We start from the raw sequence: 26,191 nt of genomic DNA, 5'->3' as shown, positions 1-26,191 counted from the left end.
GAGGATCACTGTGAGTTCGACACCACCCTGAAACTACATAGTGAATTCCAGGTCAGCCTGGACTAGTGTGAGACCCTATGTCAGAACGCCCCCCCCCAAAAAAAAAGATTGCTAAAAAAAGAAGATATAGTTATTTTTCTGGAAAACAAAACAAAATGATCAGCACTTTAGAACTTTTCTATAAGGATATCTAGGTTGTGATTGAATCCAAATGACTGAGGGACTCAGATCCATTCATATTTAACTGAAGGGGTGTCCATAAATTTCATATATTATCAGCCAATCCCTACTAGAAGTTACTAATAGATGGTACATTTTAATTATGTATCTCAACTTTATTTGAACCATATATGCCAAAGAAAAGCCAAAGTGTGGCAGGACTTGCTCAGAGCCGTACATCTCAATGGTGACAACATCCAGACCAATACCCAGCTTATATGACACCTTCTTCCACTGCCCCATGACAGGCTTCAGGGTTGGGCAGTAGATGAACACCATGAAAGTATTAAACATGGCATTTTTAGTATGCATCATACTTCCTAGTACATGCTCTCAGATAATCTAAAAACAAATGTGTATGGTTCCTATAATAACAAGTTCAAGAACTGACTTTTTCAAATCTCTGATATGTGCAGGATTACACATGAGAATGATCCCAAAGCCAATCCCAAATTTGAATCAGCCATACTCTAGTTAAGCATCCTTGGGTAACTTAAGTTCTTGATCCATTTGTTAATCATTAAATCAAGGCTAGTACTCAATAGAAATTTGTTTTTGAATAGTTAATGATCTATCTAGTAAGAAGGCTGGCATGATAACTACTGTTCCTATTTCTCTCTTTGCCATTAAAAGGGCAGAAAGAGATAGTGTGAAGAACAGGGTAGTTCAGTACTGCTACAGCCACTGGAACCTGGAGGTACACAGAGGCCAGCTTGAGCTGTGACTCCACAGCAGTCAGGCTCTCCTCTTGTGGGGCTGAGAGGAGAGAGCGGGAGGGTGAGCGTGCCAGACAGACTGTGGCACATGTTTCAGCAACACTGCTCCACACTGCTAAGCAGATAAAGGAGCTTTTCACACACAGTACAGGAAGGCGGGAAGAACATATTTACGTCCAAACATATAAAGAATAAAAATATCTTAGGATCTATGATTAGAAGGTTCTGGAAAAATATTTCAAGATATTACTGAATAAAAGAAGTGATGATGAGTTCACAAGACCTGCTTAGCTCATCAGTAAACAACATGCTGACAAACCTTCATGAATGAGTTTCCTGGGTGTCAATTACATTAGTGAAAAGTGGGTTGATGAAAGAGGCTGCTTGGACAAGACTCTCCCACAGACCACAAAGGACAGTTTGCTCTAAACTCAGAAACTCTATAGGAATGAGTAAGAAAGAGAGCACAGAAAAGCTGGCTACAAAATTCCAAATTCCCCACTCCAGAATGGACCAGGAGGAAGATGCGGCCATAGCAGACAGTGCCAAAGATGAAGACAGGAGCAGAATATGAAGACAGGAGCCTGAGAGAACAAAGACTCTTTGCAGCAGCTCTGAAAACAGTCAATTAACCCAGGTGGATGGCTGGGGTGAAAGTCTCAAATCCTGAACCGTTAATTATTTTCGGAAGTCTTTTGTTAGTGGTGAAGAACGAGGAGACTGGAAAACAAGAAATCTAATCTGAAAGTTAAGAAAAAGAGGGGAGAGGCTGAAAATTACAGACCTGTAAGTCTAACATCTATATTAGGAAATAAATCTGAGATGATACTCTTGGATGAGCTTAATGATACAGTCGGAGAAGTACAACTTAATAGGAGTGAGTCAGCATGGATTTACCAAAGGCAATCATGTCAGAAAAATTTCCTTCCTTTTATGTTGAAGTAATAATTGGCTTTTTAAATGGAGAACCAAAAGAAGCTATCAGGTTTTCAGAGAGTTTTGGACTTTTTCATACAACGAATTATTGTACCAGATGGCATGACATGGGTCAGAACTCCCAGGTAATGAAGGGGATGCAAGAACAGAGTTGGAAACAGGGGAAGGAGGTGAGGAGAGCCTACCTCCTCCCAGCCTCTGCAGAGAACACGAACCCTTTGACAGCTGCGGAAGTGTCCCTTCTGTTAGAAGTCCTGAATATAGAGATAACGAACAGAAGGCTGAAGCTATTTTACCTAAGTGCTATACAGCAAGCAAGTGGGCTGAAGTAGAAGATCAAATTTAATCTAAATTTAATATAAACTTGGATAGAATTAAGAAATCAAGTAAGGGCAGCTTAAATAGTATGGAATTCATTATCAGCAGGGAAGTCAAACTTTCCCATTCCTATACTATAACTGGATAACAGCCAAGTGCTTTGAAATTCAATTGAATATGCTACACAGAATATAAAAATTAACTCTGGAGACTATGAAAATCCAAACCTGTAAAGAAAGCATGATAATTTCAATGCTTTGTGCAGATGGTAACCTAATGTATATGCTTAAATGATTAAATCTTAATGTAATAAGTGTTGATGAAAAAATATTTTAAATGATACAACAACATGGCAATAGAAAAACAAAAGAAATGAAAAAAATCCCTATAATCATTTAATGCTTAATTTCTCTACATAAAGCATCTTTACCCGTAGAAAACACAATGACACGCGCTGCACTTGAAGTCTCAGCTTTTCAGAAAGAAGCTTGAAATAACTAAATCAGCTGTGTGGTCTGGGTACAACCCTCCTACTCTGGGAAAAAGCCCCATTACCTGGGATGTCCAGAGGAAATCTGTCCAAAGCAATGTGAGCTATCTCAATAACATGAAGGGTCTGAGCTGCAAAGGCAATGCTAAAATTCTGCTACTTGAAATTGGTGAGAGAGAAAAAAAAAAAAGTCTTTCTTCTCAGTGCCAATCTGTGGAGACAAAGCAAACTTCTGGTCCCTTCTATTGACCTTCTCTGTCATCATTCCCCTTTGTTTGGGTTGCATTTACAGCACCGTGAGATGTAACCACTGAAGAGAATTATGCATAAAATCAGACTGAAGGTCACCTGTATTGAAAACACTGACACATATCTAGTTTTTCTCAAGGTGTAATGAATGGATACAAGCTTATTCAGGGAAAAGAGAGATGACAGAAGTAGAGTTGCTAAAACTGTAGAAGTAAAATGAAGATAATTTTTGAAATGAAATAGATTTCACTAAATAGGAAAAAAAAAAAAAAGGTAATAGAAAAAGACCAGCTCGATTCTCACCACTTTTAATTTAATGTCAGTCTTGGGAGGACTAATGTGATTGTAAGACCTCATCTACTAGTGCTGGAGAGAACCTGCAGGAACCTCTTTAGACCTGCGGAAGGCGGCATATTTTAAGTACAAAAAGTGCAGAACTCATGGAAGAGCACTACGAGCCTGACCTGACACTGGGGAGAGACACAAGGAGACAGACCACCGTGACGCTTGTGAGAAAGTGAGACCCATGAGGGGAAAACACTGTGTTTATATTTCATAAAATCTGAATTATTCACAATAGACTCTTGTACCTAGCTCATCATAGGACTAGGAGATCTCTCTCCCATTACTTCTTGTAATTGTAGCTGGTTCTCTGTATCTTACTAATGCCTCATATTCCCTTATGGAAATGTGAGTCTTTATACAATCTACCTGGTGTCTGGTTGGATAGTTTTTGGCTCTGACTAAAATAATCACTTAAGTATAAATACCAAGTAGAATATATTATTTTATGCAGAAGATTCCCATTGACCCAGATTAACAACATATAATTATTTGCTACATGAATAGAAGATTTGGTACGAGATATTGCTATTGATAGAAAGGAACATTTCATAATGATAAGAGATGTTCCTTATCATATGGGATTATCTGCATATGTATACAAATGTCTTAACATTCTGTATACTTAGTTATATATCCTTAAAATATATAATAACAATACTAACAGCATTACCAATCAAATAACTGTGAACATACACTGACCTATAGTTATGGTGAGAATCTGTACTATGGCTCTCCCAACTGTTGACAGAAACAGGATTGAAAACCAACATTAATGGAGACAAAGCAACCAACACCATGAAAAAACTGGGGAAGAAAAAAAGCAAGATGAGGACCAGGTTCAGCTCCTTCAGGGTGTTCTGTCCAATCACCCACTCTTACCATGAGTTAAGCACAAACAAGAGCCCTGATTTCAAAGGAGTGAATAGGGAAGGAGAGATGGCTCAGTAGTTAAGGTGCTTGCTTGCAAAGCCTGATAGCCTGGGTTTGATTCCTCAGTACTCACATAGTCAGATGCACAAAGTGGTGTATGCATCTCAAGTTTATTTGCAGCAGCAAGAGACCCTGGCATGCCCATATTCACTTACTCTCATTCTCTCTCTCTCCTTCATTACAAATAAATAAATAAAATTAAATGTAAAAAAAAGGATTGAATAATTCTCCTTATTTTCTATAAACACAATAAATAAGAGCTGGAAATTAATTTCTATTAGTATTTGAATAGCTTAAAGAATACAAATAAAACAATCCTAAGCTTTCTGGAAAATATATTATAAACTTTTAAATAATTCACAATTTAAAAACAAACCATTTTTGTTGCACTTCAAACAGGTCTCAAACTAAAATTACAGCTCATTTAAAAACTTTTACTCTGAAGATTAATATGGAAAGAACAGCATCAAAATTCATACTATTGGTGCCTACAAAGGACTGAGAAAAACACAACAAATAATCAACGTTGGACAGATTGAAAAGTACAAAACTGAGCAACCACTTACATGTTACATATAGTCACTCCTCTCAGGAACACAGTATTATGGAGTCACTATCCCCATCTTCCAGGGGAGAGGAGGTTGGGAGGGAACTCAGTACCAACCAACTTTGAACCTTTCCTTCATACAATGCCTACAGAAAGACAGACTTCAAGAGCCAGGAGGGTGAGGAGCAGTCACAGAGAGTAATCTGAAGCTTGGCTACGTCCGGGTTTGCCTAACCTGACAAAGTGGCACAGGACAGGGAGAGGGCTACTCAGTGAGAACGTCAGCGAACTGCAGGCACGTGGGGATCTGTGCAGATGCTATTACCTGCATAACGCAGCCACACACCAAGGTTGCCAAGGGAATAACCTGCCACTGGAAAGCTTTCTGTAGAACTGTTTGCAAACAAAAATATAATGCCTATCTTAATAGATAAATTTCCAAACAGTATCTCAAATTTCAAATACCCCACATCACACTTCTGTGGTCTTTCTATGGATGTACAATGTTTTCCATCAAATGCATTTTAAGATGCCCAATAGCATGGAGTAGCTTGGGAAGGGCTGAGTCAATGGTTTCTGTGGGATGCGTGTTCTGGGCAGTGTGAACTCAAGCTTGTAACTGCATGGCGCTTCAGTGAATTTTGGCTTACGTAATCCACAGCCCATTGAAGCTGCAAATTCCAAGGGTAGACCTAAGAACATCCATCAGGACACCCCACCAGCCACCCTGGACTCTCTGCTCCTTTAGGGTGCTGCACACCCCTGACACACGCCTGACACCACCATTCATAGCACAGGCAAGAGCAGTGACGCTTTGACTCAAGCACAATATGCGCCGTGGATGACGTAGAATCCAATGTTTAAAAGTAAGTCTAACAGCTTCACCTTGTCAAAGTTGTCCCTTAATGAGCTGAGTGAACCAAAGCAAGCGTGACTGAGGAGAACTGCACAATGCCTGCAGGGAGGAGTCCACAGCCTCACATGCAACGCGGATGCCTTCTGTGGAAACAGTCACTTGTGAAGGAAAAAGCTCCTGACACAAGTACAAACGTTTAAAGAGAAAACCACAACGATCACGCAATGAGTTTCCTTAAAATTAGTTCAGCAGCCCAGGAGGCCTCAAGGCCCATCACCTAGCAGCACTTAGCATCACTGGAGCAAGGACCACGCAGTCGCCTTCCGGGCCAGAGCTTTCAGCAGACACAGTCACAGTCTGCAATGAGCTTCCTTCCTTCTTAGATCTGCTTCTTGTCTAAATTAAGACACACTTCAAGATATATAGGGTCTTTCCTAAGAGGTCAGTTGGGGCATTGGCAGGGAGAGGGAGATGTCAGCCTATCCCTGGGGAGCAGGTGAAATGGAGGCACCTGGAAAGTGTGTTCAGACATGTTATTTCAATATATAGCTCACGTGAACACAAATGCAGAAATGTGAAAGGAGACACCACAGTAAACTAGCCATAGCCACACATTGCTGGATGTGTGAAAAATATTATTGTAACTTTTAAAAATTATTCGCTACCATCTCCTTTATTTAATGTACATACAATTTGAGCATATATTCTTAGTACTGTAGAAAATGGTCCTGTGAGTCCTGTGTTTGTGGCGGAACTTCCCTCGCCTTTCCCACATTACATCAGGACACCAACTCCACCACTCCTGCCCATGACCCTCTTGGCTGTGCACACGACCAGCATGGAGTATCCTGAGCTAACAGCCCCATGGTACAATCTTTCCCCACGTTCACACTGGCCCTGTCGCTGGCAACCTCACAGAGGAACACCTGAGTAACTCCGGGCTCAGAGACATCAGCCTGTCTGAGGTCACATGGCCACAGGAAGAGGCAAGGATAAGGCTATCGCTGGTGACACCACAGCAGGATTCCCCAGCAGTATCTGCTCACAGTGACTTTGGGACACATCTTAAACTGACTGCATGGTTAGGTACTTCCTTAGGAACCGACACCCCTAACCCAGCATTCCTGGTCTTGCACAGACCAACATGTCTGGAACTAGTCAAGCAAACCGAAAGCTGGGCCACAGGAGGAGACTCGCTTTACCTGGGGTTGCTACTGAACCTTTGCATCGTATGATTTACACTGCAAAACGTAGACCCATGTGGCAGCCAGAGCCACCATGTCCCTTCACATTTCCTGGAAGAGGGCTTTGCTACCCTCAAGATGCTTGAGTCTCCCTCCTCAGTCATTTTCTTCTCACCTCCAGGTGTTCACAGGCAAAGAGTGGCACACAGGGAGAGGGTGTAGAATTTTAAATCACAAGTATACTTTGAAAAGAATTAAATTTTACCAATTTACAAAAGCATGATGCTCAAACAACTCTTTTTAAGTCTCATAATATTTTGCATATTTGTAATTATTAACTTTGATATCCTAGGATGGCTATTTCATAAGATTTGCTTTCTTTGGTAAAATATAGATGAAAGGAGCCATTTTCCCAATGGCATGAGATAAGAGCAGGACACATTTCTAGCTAAGTCCTGAGGCAGACTCCGTGGAATAAGTGACAGTAACAAAAAAAAAAAAAAATCACATTATGACTACTGTGGTCAGGTGAATGAGGCCCTGTTAGAAATGCCAAGTTAATCGTTTCAGCTCCTTACCAGCATGCAGGTAGGCGAGGTCGGGGTTCTCGATGTCAGGATGTTGCTCTTTCAAGTGGTTTCGGAATTCCACAGGGACATTTGTGCCATACTCGCATTTTGGGCAGTTGTACATCTTGACTCCTTCATGTTTGCCAGTGTGTAAAATGTGTTTGCGGATATTCTCAGCACAGTTCGACCTGCCATGTAAAAAAGTAAAGTGAAATGAATTAGGTCAAATCAGTAAGATTATGCCACAAACTGATTCACAGTTAATCATGACACAGGTTCTTCCTATGCGCCTGGTGGTTATCTAAGTGCTAGATTTTCATCATGAACTGAAGAGAGACACCAGCCATGTGAGGATGTTAGTTTTTCTAAGCCAGGTACTGATTCCTGAGTTGTTGCTCTGCCTTATAAATTCAAGTCTATATAAAAGTAAAAGCACAAAATCCCAGGCTTTAATATCTTTACCAAGTTATTCTGGCACCACTTGAGGGCAGTGAAGGTGCTTGCTCATCCATAGGGAACATACTGAGCACCACTGCAGAGTGGTATGAAAGAGAAGCCACTGACTTTACAACACTTAGGAAACAAAGACCTTCAGCTTTTATGTTGTCAGTGACGCTGCTTCCACTTATGGTGCCAGGACAGTCTGAAGAAGTAATCCTTGAACCATAAAGGGCAACGTGTTGGTGCTCTGTGAGTGCTCTGTGGTGGCGCACACTTTTAGAGGACAGACTGAACAACACAAGTGAGGGCCCACATACTCCCTGTGCACTGGGCACTGAGTACAAGTACGCTCTGGTCATGCTGTCTTCCTACAGAGGAAGACGTCCCAGGTCTGAAATACTCTCAAAGCCAGGCCTGGGAAGCCGCTCCTTGAGCCACGCTGTTTTGCTCTTGTGTCTGGGCTCTTACCAGTACCATCTGACATGGCAGGCTACCCTCTCTGAGACTACGAGGGCTGTTTCTGTCTGCATCTGCACAATTTTAGAACAGTAATACCACATTCAGGAAGGTGGTGAAAACTGAAAGATTAGGCTGGACTGAGATAGTCTGTGGACTAAAACAAAATGCCAGAAGAAAACAGTAACATGTTTATCAACTCTTGAAGGCCCTGCTGAAAAACTAAATGTGTAAGTCATTCTTTGCAAGAGATTTCTGTGATCTCATAAGGCTGAGAAAATATGCCACAGTGAACCACAAAATTCAAAATGCTCAAGGAAGCTTAAATATTGATTTCACTGCAACCCCCTTTAAGTGTCTAATATTGAATGACGTCATACACTGATTGTTCTGTAAATAAACTGCAGGAAACAATGGTCGAGAAGGTGAAAATCGATATAGCCAACTGTTCTATACCAACTGTGCTGGCGTTCACAGGTAAAGGCGGAAAGCGATGTGACAGTGACAGACTGAGTAAATCCACATCTATACACTCACAAAAGATGCCAAGGAAGGTGAATGAGTGAAACTGCAGGAGGAATGTGATACTGTGGATGTGGGGAGCAGGGATGTCCTTTCCTACTGACCTGTCAAAGCCGAAAGATCAAGACTGGGTCAGGGATGGAGCAGCCCTGTATGGAATCTAAGCCGTTCAATCGGGAAAGCTGCTGGACCCTCTCTTCCCATGCCCAGGCAGGGTACAGCATCAAACACACACACCCTCTAAGTGCAGTTACCATGACTAAAGCAGACAAATGAAATCCTTCTATGCCCAAGGGGGAAAACCAAAAAAAAAACAACATCAAGATGATAATGCAGCTAATACTACAATGCTTGCTTCTCTTTATTTCCACATAGACTTCAATAACTTATGTATCTAAAAATAAAATTTACAATAACATAACTGTAGAAAACAACTGAAATAACAGAGATTTTCAAAGCTAATTCTTTCAGCTTTCTCTGGGCAAGGGCTCTGTCAAGCAGGGTCCTAATTTTTTTAAAATTTTTTTTTAGAGCTTAGACTGACTGAGTGTAAGACATTTTATATATGAGTATACAGTTTATTAATTTAATATAACTTCTGATTACCAAATCTTCTTTGTATGTGAATTCTCTATACTGTTGGCAAACAGTCAATTTAAGAAGAAAAACACTGAGGTTGAGGCGATGACTGAGTTGGTAAAGAACTTCCCACCCAAGCCTGAGGACCTGAGTTCAGACCCCCAGCGCCCATATAAAAGCCCGGCATGGCAGGGCACACCTAAACTCCTATCACTGAATAGGGGAGACAGAAGGATCCCTGGAGCTCCTGACTTCTAGTCTAGATAAAGTGGGTGGGATTAGCCTGAGGAACCGTCTCCCGCCCTATAGAGACTGAATGAGGCCTTCAGGACCCCACAATAAATACCAATAACCCCACTGAGGAGGGCCCTCAGTAGAATGAGGCTGGGAGAGAGAGGATAGAAGAGTACAGACTTGAGCTGGAGAGATGCCTTAGTGGTTAAGGAACTTGCCTGCAAAGCCTAAGGACCCAGGTTCAATTCCCCAGTATCCACATAAGCCAGATGCACAAGGTGGTGCATGCATCTGGAGTTTATGTGCAGTGGCTGGAGGCATGATGCACCCATTTTCTCTCTTTCACTTTGGCATTTTTTGTTTGTTTGTTTGTTTGATTGTTTGTTTTTTGAGGCAGGTTCTTTATCCCGGCTGACCTGGAATTCACTAGGTAATCTCTGGGCGGCCTAGAATTCACAATGATCCACCTATTTCTGCCTCACAAGTGCAGGGAATATGGGCATGTGCCACAATGCCTGGCTCTTGCATTCTCTCTCTCTTTATCTGCCTCTTCCTCTCTCTCCTCGCCACCTCAAATAAATAAATAAATAAAATATTTAAAAATCTTATTAAAAAAAGTACACCCTCATTATGAAAAGTTAACTAATTTAAAAAGAAGAGGTGAACTCTAAGTTCAGTGAGACAATTTGTTTCAAAAAAAAGGGGGGGGGAAGCATGGTTGTCATACCTGATGTTGGCCTCTGGCCTCCACACCCATGTGCAGGTAGACCAAGATACACGTGTGACCATACCCATGTGAATATGCACATATGCATGCATGTATACTACACGCACATGCAAAAAGAAAAGGAGCCCCAATGTATGCCACACGCCGCCGCAAGCGTGATGAGTGTGAAAGCAGCACCTGACAGTGAGGCCGAGGCCAAGACCAAAGGAACTCAGGCTGTGCTGCAGGCTCAGTCCCCGCTGGTGCGCGGCCATCGTCAGAGGTCTACACAGAGGCACTGGGTCGTCGGCGGCGAATCCCTGGGAAGTTCATCTTGATATGCCCATTCCTGTCTCTCTTCTGCTTTATATATATATAAATTTTTTAAATTATTAAAAATAAATTAAAAATTCTTTGAAACTGACTGATTTTTATAGACAAGTAAATATCACAAAGACACCTCTAGGAGGTGGTTAGGGCAGAGTCTGAATCTAGGTTTTCGGGGGGCTTTCAGCACACCACAGCCACTGTCTAGACAGTGCTCACATGACAGAGACGCCAGCACACTGCACTGTAGAGAGGGCAGCGCCTCAGCACCTCTTGGCCCTGTCTCTGGACTAGCAGCTCTGGGTCACGCTGGCAGCGCTGACACAGGAAAGCATGGAGAGGCTGATGGCACCACGTCTGTCTGTGGGCCTGCACACAGGAAGAGGACAGCTCACTGACTTCTGTGACAGTGGGCTGAGTATTCTGAAGTGCTCCATTCCTTCTAGAGGATCTCCAATTTGTTTTCAACATTACTGCAGACCCGGACAAAAGTTATTTGTTTACTGCCACTAGGGAATAAATCCAAAGTTTCTATTAAATTAATGCTGAAATTATGTTTTATCCAGATACATTTAAGAAAGATAAATGCAGGCTGAAGAGATGGCTCAGCAATTAAGATACTTGCCTAAAGACCCAGGTTCAATTCCCCAGAGTCCATGTAAAGCCAGATGCACAAAGTGGCAAAAGCATCTGGAGTTCATTTGCAGTGGCAGGAGGCCCTGGGGCTCTCATTCAATCATTCATTCATTCATTCTCTCTGCTTGCAAAAATATAAATTAAGTAAGATTTTCAAAAAATGAATGCACAAGAACAAAGAAGAAAAGGAAAGTGTGTGGGGAAAATGAGAAGCACCTGTTAAGTTGTGTATTGTTTTGTATGGATAGTAAGTCTAAAATTGTTTGAGTGACAGTAGGCAGCGGAGTGAATACACCACGCCCCACACAATGTCATCATTTGAAGGGTTAGCTGAAAACACCCCTATGGAGAACACAGACTTCACATGCTTGTCACCTTCCTTTGTCCCACGGGAGCCTGAGCCACCTGCTGAAAGGGCAAAGGTTCCAATGTGCGGAAGATGCTTCGGCCTCCTACTGATAGTTACCTAAGTGAGTAATGATTTTTTTGAGTTGTGTCAGTCACCCAAATGCCACTTTGATGTGCAAATAGGACTAATTATCAAAATACATGCTCAAAATATGTCTTCAGACTCACTTAATAAGTAACCCCACAGCTGGGCACACATACATGCATGCAACACCCCCTGATTCCTTGCCTGCGAAACATCACAATGCAAGTCCATTCGAGAACAGAAGCAAGACACGGTGCCCGCTCTATTCCCGAGCTGAATCACACCTGGGTCCATTATTGCCCTTTAGAAATATCCACAGACCAATCATCTTTTATCTCTGAATTGTCTCCTCTCCCACCAAGATGTCCTTACATCATGCGAATGGGCTCATTTCCACCACAGTGTATGGGTGAAGTTGTGCCTTTTTCTGGAAAGCTAATTAATGAGGAATAAAAAATCTTAGATATATGCAAAGGGTTCTACGTAACCTTTCATCAGGCATGTAAGATGAACTCATGATATGGAGTCTGATGGAAATAACCCACAGAGGAAAACTATGCACACCTCTTTGCATGAAGGAGAGGCCTCCGCAGTTGCTCTTGGGGGGCTGGGCCCAGAACCCTCTTCTGGCCCTGCAGGAGCGTCTGTCTACCTCCATTCCTCCTCCTCCCCTGCCGCTAGTCCTGCAAGCTGGCTGTGATGACGCAGCAGCTCTTCAGTGTGAGCTCAGACACTGTGGGGTCAGTTTCAAACATGTGAACTTCTTCCCTGTGCGTAACAGCTAGGTGATCTATGACAACTGCCTTCATTCTCTGAGATTCCTTTTCCCTTGTTGTGAAATAAGGTTCATGGTTTCAAAGCACCGAAATACTCAATTTAGTTCACCATTATTTTCTTCCTTGGAGAAAGGCAAATACTCTCCACCAGGATTTTAGTCGTTCAAAGCTGCTCTTGGGCTGCATATTTCGATTCCAGGTCTTCAAAGTGCATATGTGAAGCAACGAAGGGCAGGGTATGCAGCATATACCACCAGGGCATGGGCAAATGAGGGCTGGTACTACCACAAAGATGAGGTATTCAACTCAAGGATCTCATCAAAACATAGGATGCTTTCCAGATCCTTTTGAAACTCTTCTCAGTTGCAGAAACTCCCCAAGTGGTTCCGCAGAGGAAAGGCATTCCAGATATCCACCAGGCAGCAAATATCTTAACATTTGGAGTGGGGAGCAGGATTGGTAGGGAAGTAGATTCTGTTAGGCTCATTCCTGGGATGAGGTATTTATTTAGGACTTTCTAGGACCAAAACCTGTGTGTCCTGCTTTTATGGGAACAACATTCTAAGAGCAAATTTCAAATTATACTTAGGAATATAACATACTGGAAATCTTATATTTGAAACAACTTGTATGTGTATATTATCAGAATGACCCAAGATAAGAGCTATTGATTTTGGAGCTTTATATGTATGTTTATGTGTTGAAGATGTCCCCAGTAAACTCATGTGCTTTGAATGCTTGGTGCCCAGCTGGTGGCAATTTGGGAGGTGTGTTGCTGGAGGAGGAGTGCTGCTGGGGTTGACCTTGAAGTTTATTAATCCTAGCCTGCTCACCCTCTGGCTGCTGCCTCCACCTGCTGTGGCAGAGGTGATGTCCAGCCAATGTTCATGCCCTGCTTTCCCCTACCTTCATGGTGCTTCCCTCAAGATTGTAAGCCAAATTAAAAATAGAACTTTTCTCCTATCAGGTATGTTTCAATTGGTGCTTTGTCCCAGCAAGGTAACTACAGCAATAAGGAAATAGTTTTTGTCTGTTCTAGAGCAATGCAGGTTAAAATAATTAAAAACAACAAAAAAAGAAAACATACCACAGTGCTTGTAGAACTCCATGGAATAGTATTACTGACTAATACCAAAGCCTAAGTTTATTGAACCTAAAGGGAGGACACATGAAAGGAATTCTACTGAATGCTTTTTCCTCTTTGGTTATTTTAAATTTTCTTTCTTTATTTTTAATTTTTATTTATTTATTTGAGAGACAGAAAGAGGGAGAGAGAGAGAGAGAATGGGTGCACCAGGGACCCCAGCCACTGCAGGTGTCACCTTGTGCATCTGGCTTATGTGGTACTGGAGAACCAAGCCTTGAACAAGGGTCCTTAGGCTTAACAGGCAAGCGCTTAACTGCTAAGCCAACTCTCCAGCCCAAAATTTATTTATTTTAATATATTTATATATTTATTTGCTAGTAAAGAGACAGAGAGAGAGAGAATGAGAATACGAATATGAATGAGAATAGGCCCAATAGGATTATTTTGATGCTGCAAATGAACTCCAGTCACCTGCACCACTTTGTGAATCTGGCTTTACATGGGTACTGGGTAATCAAATCCAGGTGGTAGGCTTTAACTTTAATTGCTGAGCCACCTGTCCAGCCCTAAATTTATTATTAACTACACTGAAATGCACCGAGGTGGAACAAGCAAACAATTAAATATTATATTTATTTTTATTTTTTTGTTTATTTTTGTTTATTTATTTGAGAGTGGCAGACAGAGAGAGAAAGAGGCAAAGAGAGAGGGAATGGATGCACCAGGGCTTCCAGCCACCGCAAATGAACTCCAAATGCATGTGTCACTTTATGCATCTGGCTTACATGGATCCTGGGGAATGGAGCCTTGAACTGGGGTCCTTAGGCTTCATGTGCAAGTGCTTAACTGCTAAGCCATCTCTCCAGCCCCTCATCAACCTTTTGGAAGAATTAGAAATAGTCTTTTTATTTCAAATCACAAATATACTTATGTATTCTTTTTCCTCTACCCTCTTGTGTATGTGGGTTCAACACTGGCTTGCTATCTGCCCGTAGCATTAGAACTTTCCCTTCCCCATCTACGAAAATCAGGTTTGATCTTCTTGCCCAGCCACCTCTTCTTAGGTTGCACAGTTCCAGTAGTGGGCCCGTGGCTGCTTTCAAATACTAGCCAACAAAATCTAAGTTCCAAGGGATGGCCTTGCAGAGTGTTTTCCATCTGTCAGAGTGACAAATGAAATTGATGCAAATATTGATAGTGTGGTAGTTTGAAAGTATGTCCCCCACAGACTTATTAAAGCTTATAACTTGGATCTCTAACCACCTGGCTGGAGAAGTTGTCACCTGGGGCAGATGCTGGAGTGTAGCTCAAAAGCATGTTTGGGGTGGCTCTGATTTTCATGCCAAAGGTGTGGAGAGCAGCTGGAGCTCTGCAGGGGTCCCGCCTGCTGCAGGTGGTGCTGATGCTTTTGGTGTTTGAGGGCTGTTTGCTGGTCTCTCTGCTTGGATGTGTGGATGCAGCTTGTTCCACCACCTCCCTTGGGATCTGTGAGCTTGAAAGAACCTTCCTCCCTAAATCATGTCCCAGGAGGGTGTTCAGCCCAGGAATGTGAACCTGTCTACTACAATAGGTATACACTTTTATAATTCTGATAATGAAAGGTGTTATCAAATTTGTAATTTTGTCCATGTGGTAGCTAATGAAAATATCTCACTAATAATTCCCAAGTTTTAATATGAATTTCTCTTTAAAAGAGAAAGTATCTTTTCACATGATAAAACATTATACGGATTTTCTTTTCTATACACCATCCATTCACATGTTTGTTTTACTCTTCTAGATAGATAGTAGCCACGTTTTTATAGGCTGAGAAGCTTCAAATATTCTTGTATAGTTTTGTTTCTTCTGACTTGGTAATGGTTCTTGTCAAAAGAAGGTTCACCATCTGTTTTATAATTTCCTTCCTGGAAGTGACAGAACAATTGTTCCAAATTTGGTTCCAGGGCTTACTATAGTTAAATTGTTGTGTTAATTACTAACTATATTTCTAATTTTACCTACAGTGTTCTAAGTGTAGGTCTAGACAGCTAAGAAGTTGTCTCAACACTGTTTACTGGTCTAGATTCCCCTGATGATATAGAATAATTTTTTTCTACATTTTAATTATTGGAAGCATATTCTGAACTATCTAGTAGTCTATTCTGCTCATGTGTCTATTCATCTGGCAAAATGCACCAAGCAACCAGAGTGCAGTCAGTTATATCTGGTAGAGTTCCTCGTGGAGGAGCCTTACAGGAAACCCATGATAGCATAGTATCGCAAAAACCTAATATTACTATGTTACAATCAGGCAATGTCTAAGTACTTACTATTATGCATCAATATTATCAGCTCACTAGTAAGAAAACAAACCAGTTAAGAGGGCTGGAGGGATGGCTTAGCTGTTAAGGTGCGTGCCCACAAAACCAAAGGACCCAGGTTCAATTCCCCAGAAACTACATAAGCCAGATGCTCAAAGTGGCATATGCATCTGGAATTTGTTTGCAGTGGTTGGAGACCCTAGCACGCCTCTCTCTCTCAAATTAAAAAAAAAGAGTTAGAGTAGCTCAGGGGTCCTATGATGAGTTACTGAAAGCGTCCTCAAATAGTAGATACTAATTTCTACTTCCCCAAGATGTCTCTCTGCTTCTCTCCCTACCCCCCTCTCTGTGTGTATAAAATTAGCAGTTGTCTTGATATATGTGTAAGGATTCAGCATGTCAGCATTATCTATGGAATCAGGCTCTAGGTTACAGAGTATCTACACTATTACTCTGAAAACTTTCGCTTATCAGGTATATCTATCATTTTCCATTCCATGCAGCTTCTCATTTCATTAATCTACTTTCTCAATGGTCCCCTAAAAAAAGCATTTCAATTTGCCGGCTGAATTTTTGGATGGACCACTTAGCAGCAACTAGTAATCCCTCTAAATCTCAGAGTGCCTATGCCTGTGTAAGCTGCCTACTCAAAATGATCAAGGAAAATTTTTAAAGATTAATAAAAATAACAGGAGTTTAACTGAAGGTGTCTGTAACTAAAAACAGAGCTGAGTGAAATAGCTTATTTTGTAAGTAGACATTAAATCTCCATTATATACAAAAATACATAAAAATCACATGACTGATATGAAACTTATGAAAACTTTAATGATGGACACAGGAGAGTTTGCTCAACAGACAGATATGACACATACCTGTATGGTAAGGCTTGGTGGAAAAGACTTCAATTGCTCCTACAATAATCTAAAAAGTTAACAAAATGACAACTAAAATCCTTATGAGGCTATTAGAAATTCTGAAAGAATGATGGCTAAATTGGTTGACTTTGAGGTGACCAATACTTCCACACTGTTATCACTATAGGTGGTGAAAACCTTGACACCTAACCCTAGGGATAGGCTTAAATTATGAAACACTTTACAGCAGTAAAAATGATTTTATGCATTCACTTAAAATTTGCTATGCATAGGCACATATATCACATTATATACAAGCAGAAGACACTACATAGATTGAGAAAAGCAAGAAGCAAAACAAAAAAATATGTACTAAGAGCAATTAGATGTGTGCTTGTATGTGGACACTCATACTTACATAACCATGGAACTTCAATTATCTTATATAGATGTGGTACAAATATTCATACTCACACACATTATAAAATCACATTGGTGTGCAGACAGAAAAAGGTCCAGGAGGACCAAAGTTACAATGACGCTCTCTGCCAAGTGGACTGGAGCTGAGGAGAGGGATCCAAGTGGTATTAGAAACATCAGCACAGTTTAAATCTGTTATGAGAGAGAATACTGATACACCACTTAGAATTAAAAGAGTGAGGCTGGAGAGATGGCTTAGTGGTTAAGCACTTGCCTGTGAAGCCTAAGGACCCCAGTTTGAGGCCTGATTCCCCAGGACCCACGTTAGCCAGATGCACAAGAGGGCGCATGCGTCTGGAGTTCGTCTGCAGTGGCTGGAGGCCCTGGCGCACCCATTCTCTCTCTCTCTCTATCTGCCTCTTTCTCTTTCTGTGTCTGTAGTTTTCAAATAAATAAATAAAAGCAAAAGAATAAAAGAAAATAAAATAAAAGAGTGAAGACTAAATTCACAGACAAACACAAAAAAAATTCAAGAGAAGCTCTATATTTCTGGAAGAATAATTATAAAGCCACCAACAGTGCAAGAAAGAGAGAGGTATATCTCAAACAGTAAGGCTTAATTGTGGCAGAACACAGCAAGAGATCCTGTAAATCAGATCAGAGGGCCATTCCTGCTCTCAGCTCTGGCCACACCTGTGGAGGGCTGACTCTTGCCTAGCAATGGCACTTGAAAATATTCCTGATGCCTGGGGTTGCAGACCAAGTCCTAGCCCAGAGTAGAGCAGGTTATGGAGGGGGAACTATGACCTGGTCCATGGCAGACAATGCACTGGTCCAGAGTAGAGCAGGTTATGGAGGGGGGACTATGACCTGGTCCACGGCAGACAATGCACTGGTCCAGAGTAGAGCAGGTTACGGAGGCAGAACGATGTACTGGCCCATAGTAGAGCAGTGTATGATGGTCGGACTATGTCCTGATCCATAACAGGCAGGCTATGGAGGTGAGGTCCTGGCTATAGCACAGCAAGCCATGGAAGTGGGCCTATGTCTTGATCCACAGCAGACTATGCACTGTTCCCCAGAAGAGCAGGTTATGGAGGTGGAGCTTTGTACTGGCCCATAGTAGAGCAGTTTATTCTGGTGAGACTAGGTTCTGTCCCATAGCACAGGTTATGGAAGGGAGCTTGTCCATAGTAGACTACATACTCCATAATAGATTAGGTTGTGGAGGTGGGCTGGAGGGAGGATGGCTACTTCCCTGGTCTCTGAATTTCTCCAAAGTTGTGCAAAGCTGGCTCTATGTACTACTATGTGACTTACTACCTTACTTGAATTTAAAAAAAACAAACAAACCATTGAGGGCTAGAGAGATGGTTTAGTGGTTAAGCACTTGCCTGTGAAGCCTAAGGACCCCGGTTAGAGGCTAGATTCCCCGGGACCCATGTTAGCCAGATGTACAAGGGGACTCACACGTCTGGAGTTCGTTTGCAATGGCTGGAGGCCCTGGCGCGCCCATTCTCTCTATCTGCCTCTTTCTTTCTCTGTCTGTTGCTCTCAAATAAATAAAAATAAACTTAATACGTTGATATTGTATATATGTAAGTACAATGATTGTGATGGGGAGGTAATATGATGGAGAATGGAATTTCAAAGGAGAAAGTGTGGGGGTAGGGAAGGGAATTACCATGGGATTTTTTTTATAATCATGGAAAATGCTAATAAAAATTTAAAAAATATAAAAAAACACCCCCCCCAAAAAACAACCACTGTGCGTAAAGTAGCCTAGGTTTTCCTCTAGTATCAGAGAGTCAAGAAGCTAGATATATAAGTGAGAAAAATAAAGCTTGAGCATTCACAAAGCACAGCCAACAGTGATGGATGAGGCTGGGAATGTCTGAAGATCAGAATGGCCAACGGCCTCCGATGCTCCACCTCTTCCTCACACCCACCTTCTGCAGGTGTGCCCAAGACTGATGAGGGAGGCTCTACTATCCATTGTTATCTTGCCATTCTTGGTAGAAATACAGATCCTTGACTCATCATGTATATGTATAAATTTGTTTAGAAGCTAGATTTCTTCTTTCACTCTCTCCTCAAGAAAGCACATGAACGAAACTAAAGCTACAGCTCAGTGGTGGAGCACCTGACTAGCAAGTGCAATGCCGTGGGTTCCACCTCCCTCACCAGAACAAACCCACTAACAGAAACAACAATAAAGGAAAACAAAAACCCACATGAGGTATATGAAGTTGTCAATTTTAAGTCATAACAAATACCCTAGAAAAACATGACTTTGCAAAATCAAGTTACCTAAATGTGTGAGTGTGTACACAAAATAATAATTTATTGCAACATTTCATTTAAATTTTTCAATCTTAAGGTAATACAAATAATGTTTATTGAGATGCATATGCTACTGCATAGTATTTTGGACAGTTTAGGCCAGAACTTGGTTTGTTGATGTTTAAGACAAGAAAATAGAGACAAGGACTAGAGAGACAACAACTTTTGGCATCCTCATGCGGTGCAGTGGCGTCCCTGGCAGGCCTGATTGCATAAATCATTACACGCTCACAGACTCTCACAAGCTACTGGGGTATGGGAAGGGCTGCTGTAAAAAATTAAGCACTACCTAAGTGGCTGAAAGGAGATCCCATCCTTCACACCTAGGATACTCAGGAATTGGCAGATAACCTACTCCATGCTAAGTTAGAGCCAGGATATTACAAATAAGAGAAAGTTGATTCTCAGGCTCTGTCTTCCAATATTTCTCCTACATAGCTACAGTTTTCTCTTGGCTTTAACTCTGTGCCTCATAAAATTCTCTAAGTAATACTTGCTAAGGATTAAACATATAATGTAAACTTCATCAATTTCATTAAATTGAGTCCTACAAAAAATATGATGCCTTTATAAATCTAAAGCTATGTGATCATCTTTGAAGAAAAAAGTACCTCGAGACACTGACAATCAAGATTCCTGAATTATTTAATAATCTACATCTATTTCTACAAAAATGCCCTGTGTAATCCATTTAAAAATAATAACTAGTTCAGTTCTGCCCCTGCGCACAATGCTCCCCTTTGTCCCTTGTAAGTCTCTCAAATGTCTTATTTTAAAGGAATATATAGTACTCCCGGAAGACATTTTCCCATTTCTATTCTCTTCGACTCCTGCGAGCCCTTGTTCTGTGTGATAAGGCAATCTCCTCCGGGATCTGAGCTGTGTAGTTTCACACCACGAGTGACAAGGACTCGACTTGAATAACTGCTGTGCGCAGGTTGTAATTATGTCAGCTGGAGTGTTGAACAAGGGGACTGATTAATGTGAGCCCTGGCCCAGGCGCAGTCCCTATCAAAACCTCCGTGCAGGCCAGCAGTGGGGACGGGTTAAAGCAGAAAGACAAAACATGCAGCGGCGCCCATGATAGATGAATTGCTCCAGCAGTCTTCAGGCAGATGTTCCCGGACAGTATAATATACAATTACTCTGCCTTATCACCTTCCCAGGGACAATAAAGCTTCCTCCTTCTATAGCTCATGTGAGTGAAGGCAAAATTAGTTTTACTTTTACAACACTGACTCACTTATCATGTTGCCTTGATTGTGCTTTTACAGCTAAAGAAAACATATATTCCACTTTTAAACTACAAAAAAAAACCTTAAAAAGAAAACTGAAACCTTGTTTTGAGTCTCTTTTTGCATCAGAGATTCAATGTTTTTAAAAGATTGTTTTCTTCCAAAGAGATGCAAGGGAAGTAATCAAACATGTGTGCATATGCATTAAAAACAAGTGCCCACACATAACTCAGGAAGTAGGATTTAGATTGTGTAATCATTACATTCATAACCTCATTTTTCAAAGACCAAAAAGAAATCATTAATCGGGAGAAAAATGTAATTAAGAAATATATATGTATGTGCTGATATTGTCCATATATTTTGGGGGCGGGCATGGGCACACAGCTTCCTGAGCCTGAGAGGGTCGGCTTGCAGTGACAGGAACTCACCACGACCATCCTCCTCTGATTCGGTGACCACTCCTCGCGGAGCTGTACTCACCAAGGACAGGGAGGCCTGCGCCTCCCACCATGTTAACAAACCACGGCCAAAGGCCACGAGAGCCGAACCACTCAGGGAGCAGAGTACTGTTTCCGTCAGCTTCCTCTGTAACTCCCAGAAATAGTGCCAAAACCCATGTACAGGGTATAAAACATTATTGTCTCAAGCCATAAAGGGAAACAGGCCTAGATATTTAAAGTTGCAAAACAAGATAACCCCAAAACTGGTGCTTAGCCATATTAGTTTGAGGCAAACACGCTTTACAGTAAGACAAAGCAGCTATAATTCTAACAGAATCAAAGAAAACCCATGCAAAATGGTAGTGAGTGCACAAATAGCAAACAACAGCCTGTGGGCAATATATATGACTTATTCCCACTTCTTAGTGGTTTAATACAACTGACACCAACATTCAGCAGCTATGATACACACTAAGTCATGAAAACAAATCATGCACCAGCCTCACCCTGAGGAGTGATACCTTTGCTCTCTCTCTTTATATGCTACACATACTCCCTTCAACACAACCGACCCACCTCACTACAGTTCTCCTGGTGAGAAAGACTCCAGTCCAATTACATCGTTCTAGAAATACTGTAATTGGAAGATGCTACATGTCAATTTAAAACAATTTCAACAGAAATTTTAGCATAATCAAATGCAAAAAGATAATTTCATGATTGGAAAAATGTAACATAATGCTCCAATAATTACTTTAAAAAAGCAAAACACATAAAAAGTGGTTAAAGCAAGAAGAACAGGCTCTAAATATATGCAGGAGTCAGGGAAGCACTACACACTACTGAGCATGCTTCAGCCGGCTTATGATGTCATCACAGTGCTTTTAGTTACTGATTTTAGGAAAATGGACATTAACAAAAAACTGTTTAGAACAAGCCAGAAAAAAGATGTCATATTTTAAAACTGTACTTTAGACGAGTACTCATCAAATGATTATATGAATTGTTAACTAGCAGTAAACACCTTTTGAAATTAATGAACATTAGTTAAAGCCTTTTGAGAAATTCTTCATATAAGGCAAATGACATCCCAATTCTGGGTATGGGTTTACTGGGGTAGAGGTGTAAAATGATAGTATCAAACTACTTCCATTTCCTGGATTATGACTTTAAATCAAATTTGGTGCTATATAATGCCCCAAATGTGGAAACTTTGCTACAGTGGTCAAAAAGCAACCTCAGATAAACACGAATCAAAGCATGTGCCAGGCAATGGCTGTTCTAATGTCACCAGCCATCCTGCCCTAGCTTCTGTCTGTGTTGTACACAGTCTAGGAATTGCGCCTCTGGCCACCTGGTTCTGTTCTCATGTCATTGAACCTAGTCATCCCCCAGGGCCGGAGAAGCTGACTGTGGCGCCATGTGCTCCGTCCTGAACGACGTGCTCTCCTCGAGGTCTCATTCACTTCTCACTCTCACAGGGCACGGCCGGCTCTCAGCTGTTTTTCTTACACATATAGGGCCTTATCATCTTCAAGTTGCACATCAGTAAGTACTGACCAGGGTCTGAATGGATCTCTTCAAGGGTCTCAAAGTCATAACGTCCCCGACCATACTCATCATTTATATAAAGGACATCCCTCTTCAGGAGTAAATGCCACACAGAAAGATGCCCTGAACAATGCCTCTTGTCCTGTCACACAACCCACCCTTTCAATCCATTCATTTCACAAACATGTCCTTCATTACACCTTCTAACGGTCTTATTTTCTTCCTGTACCTTTGCAATGTTATTTTATTTTACTTTTTATTCTTTTTCTGATTTATTTATTTATTAGAGACAGAAAAAAAGGACACACACAGAGAGAGAGAGAGAGAGAGAGAGAGAGAGAGAGAGAGAGAGAGAGAGAATGTGTGAGAATGGGCGTACCAGGGTCTGTAGTCACTGCAAACAAACTCCAGATGCATGGGCCACCATGTGCATCTGGCTAACGTGGGACCGGGAGAATTGAACCTGGGTCCTTAGACTTCACAGGCAAGTGCCTTAACTACTAAGCCATCTCTCTAGCCCTGCAATGGTATTTTAAATCACCCCCACCTCCTGTTAGGTTGTTCTCCTATTAATCCTGGCAGTTCAGCAGAGATCTGGTAATGTAGTTTGTGAATATGCCATTTTCCTCAGCCACCATTGCTTTCTAAGTCAAACCTGAACTCCCAAGTGTGGATTGCAGTGGGAAAACTCATGGATTCCTCTTATCTCCCCTTACTGCAGAATTTCTCATGCCCTATAGAGCAAGCTTCCTAGAGGGAGAAGAAAATTGTAAATCAAAAGAAAGGGATATTTTGGGAGTGGAGAATATATCATTACTTTTAAATAAAAGTAAAGATATATGAAGTTTGGGTGCCAAAACAAATTTTTCAAGTATAAATGCCACTTTTCATTTACATTCCAAATTATTTAGTCTAAGAAATAAATTCTCGAGCCAGGTGTGGTGGCACATACCTTTGATCCCAGCACTTGGGAGGCAGAGGTAGGAGAATTACCTTGAATTTGAGGCCACCCTGAGACTACACAGTGAATTCCAGGTCAGCCTGGGCTAGAGTGAGACCCTACCTCAAAAACCAAATAACAACAACAACAACAACAACAACAACAACAATAATAATAAATTCCCGTCAAGCACAAACCCGACATTTGCCACTTTTCTGTCAGTGGGATGGCAACGCACATCCGTGTGAACAGTTACGGGTTAAGATGAAGGACCAGAGCCAAGAGGAAAGAAGGCAGAGAGGCAATCACCGCAGACCCAGGCAGAGGTCGGAGCAGTTACAGCTGTGAGCAGCGAGATGCCCAGGACTGTGGCTCTTCAGCAGAGAGCCAAGGCAGTATCACTAAGAAGGAGGAATTAAGTTTAATGTGTTAGAGGAAAGAAGAATATTAAACTCAAATTCCATATAGGCAATAGTATCAGCTTATATTTTATGTTATTGGGTAGTAGATTTCAGTTTATTTGAATCGTAGCTCACTTGTAGCTGTGCAGTAAGTAATAACATAACACCGCTTTACTGAGAGTGAGAGAGAGAGAGAGAGAGAGAGAGAGAAAGAGAGAAACACTGCAGGGTATTTCTTTGTCCAAAACATTTAGAAATGGGATAAAATTAAGAAAAAGATAACAGTTTTTTTTTAATCCAAAAGATACAGAAATAAAATTTATAAAAGACACATTATCTTTGCATGAAATCCCTACGCTCATAATACACTCTCTCACTAAATAAAAGGTAGGTCTAATTCCACAGAGAGACTTTACTTCACCATAAGATATGCTGAGGCACAAAGCCACTTTGACTCCCTGCCTCACAAAAAGGACTATATCACCATTTTCTAAATGCTCAGAAAGTTTCTCCTTTGATTTTTCCATGATTTTTGTACAGGCCCAGGGAGGCAATATTTCAGAATAACTTCAAACAAAAGTGTTTTTTTAAAAAAAGGAACAACTCATACCCAGCATTCTAGATGGATTAATAAAAAGTTGGTCAAACTTTCATTAGACACCTCAAAGCTACTCTGCTTTTACGTCCTCTTCTCTCAGAACTCCACGTGACTGACTGTGAGTGTCACAGTAACACACACACACACACACACACACACACACCCCTCTCATGTCAGCTCCTGCTGATTACAAGTGCCAGCCTAACAAGGCTCACGGCATGATCTTCTAAGTGCTGGAGGATATAGATAGCTAATGGGAAAGTGTTCTGTTGTGTAATAATAGCTCTAGTGTCTGAGGAATAAGTTATTATGCAACAGATTATTGCCCCAAAAATATTTTCTATTTTTTTCATCTCTAAGGCCTTTCTTCCTATCACAATATATACAGATATATCTAACTACCACCCCAGGGACTGTCCATAGTAATTCCTTGTAGAAAGACCATCCCCAAAGATAGCTTTGGTCCTTTATTAATGACTGGATTTGGGATTCAACAACAGCAGGTTAAATAAACATGTTTATCTAGATTCTACTTTAAGAGATAGCAGAGGGAATGTGTGGTCACTTTTTTTGTGTTTAAAATGGCTCTTCTAATTAATCTGTGATCTCAGTGCACTGCAGCTTAACAAACAAAACAACTTATACTGGTAAACAAAAAGTGGAATCTCAGATTCATTTCTTTTTAAAGAGATTAAACCAATTTGTAATTCTTAATGCTGTAGAAACTATTATGAGATCAGTATGAGTTTTTAAAAAAAATACTTAGCACATTTTAGTACATGACTTCTAAAAAATATTTAGTACATTTCTAAAAATGTTGTCAATGTTCACTGAAGGTACTTGTTATGTATAAGCACATAGCCTGCTAGGCTTAAGCACATTACTTCAAGTCAGCGTGCCCTGAGTTACAGCACAAGAAGGAAAGGCATGAACAAAACAAGCTGGATGTGGAAGTGCTACTGTATAAAACATGACAGAGAATACAAACCAAGCAAGGCCCATTGGGTAATGGTCAGCACTCTGGACTCCAAATATGTACAGTAACATTAAACACACACACACACACACACGAAGCTACCTAGATCAGTTCACTAGTGAGGTAGACAGAGAAAAGTGGGAAGCATTTTCTTAGGTAGGAACTTAGTTTCTGCTGTCAGAGAGAGATATAGGAAGAAAAGGAAGTACAAATTTACATGTTCTTCCACTATACAGATGACCTCTGGATACAATAATGAGGACACTAGTTTAATTTCATGAGGGAATGCCTCAGAAAAGTCTACCTCAACTTATTAGAAATATCTAACCACATGGAAGAAGTCAACGAGGCACAATAGAATCTTTTGTAGAAATGCTGATTCTGTAAACCAGCCACACTGCTGGCATCTTCCTGTGACTGGCTTCTGAAGTGTGTGCGAGTGGCAAGCTGAAAGGGACAATTTACCACCAAGAAGCGCGACGTACATCTTCCAAGGGATACATCTGTTTTCCTGGAGAAATTCATCACAATCTGAAGGAAGCCTTGGAATCACTGTTATCCTATTAAAAGT

The 26,191-nt window shown here is 41.2% G+C and overlaps 1 protein-coding gene across 1 annotated transcript in view; it reads right to left on the bottom strand.

Annotated features, from left to right (window-relative positions):
* Positions 1–26,191, bottom strand: part of Znf407 (zinc finger protein 407) — a 416,446-nt gene that overhangs the window by 117,101 nt on the left and 273,154 nt on the right. Inside the window, exon 8 of the mRNA XM_004654819.2 lies at positions 7,369–7,547. Within this exon, the coding sequence (XP_004654876.2) occupies positions 7,369–7,547 (179 nt within the window). The remainder of the gene's footprint in view (positions 1–7,368; positions 7,548–26,191) is intronic.

Source organism: Jaculus jaculus, chromosome 15, assembly GCF_020740685.1.
Source record: "Jaculus jaculus isolate mJacJac1 chromosome 15, mJacJac1.mat.Y.cur, whole genome shotgun sequence".
NCBI lineage: Eukaryota > Metazoa > Chordata > Mammalia > Rodentia > Dipodidae > Jaculus > Jaculus jaculus.
This window is presented reverse-complemented; position numbering and strand designations above follow the sequence as displayed.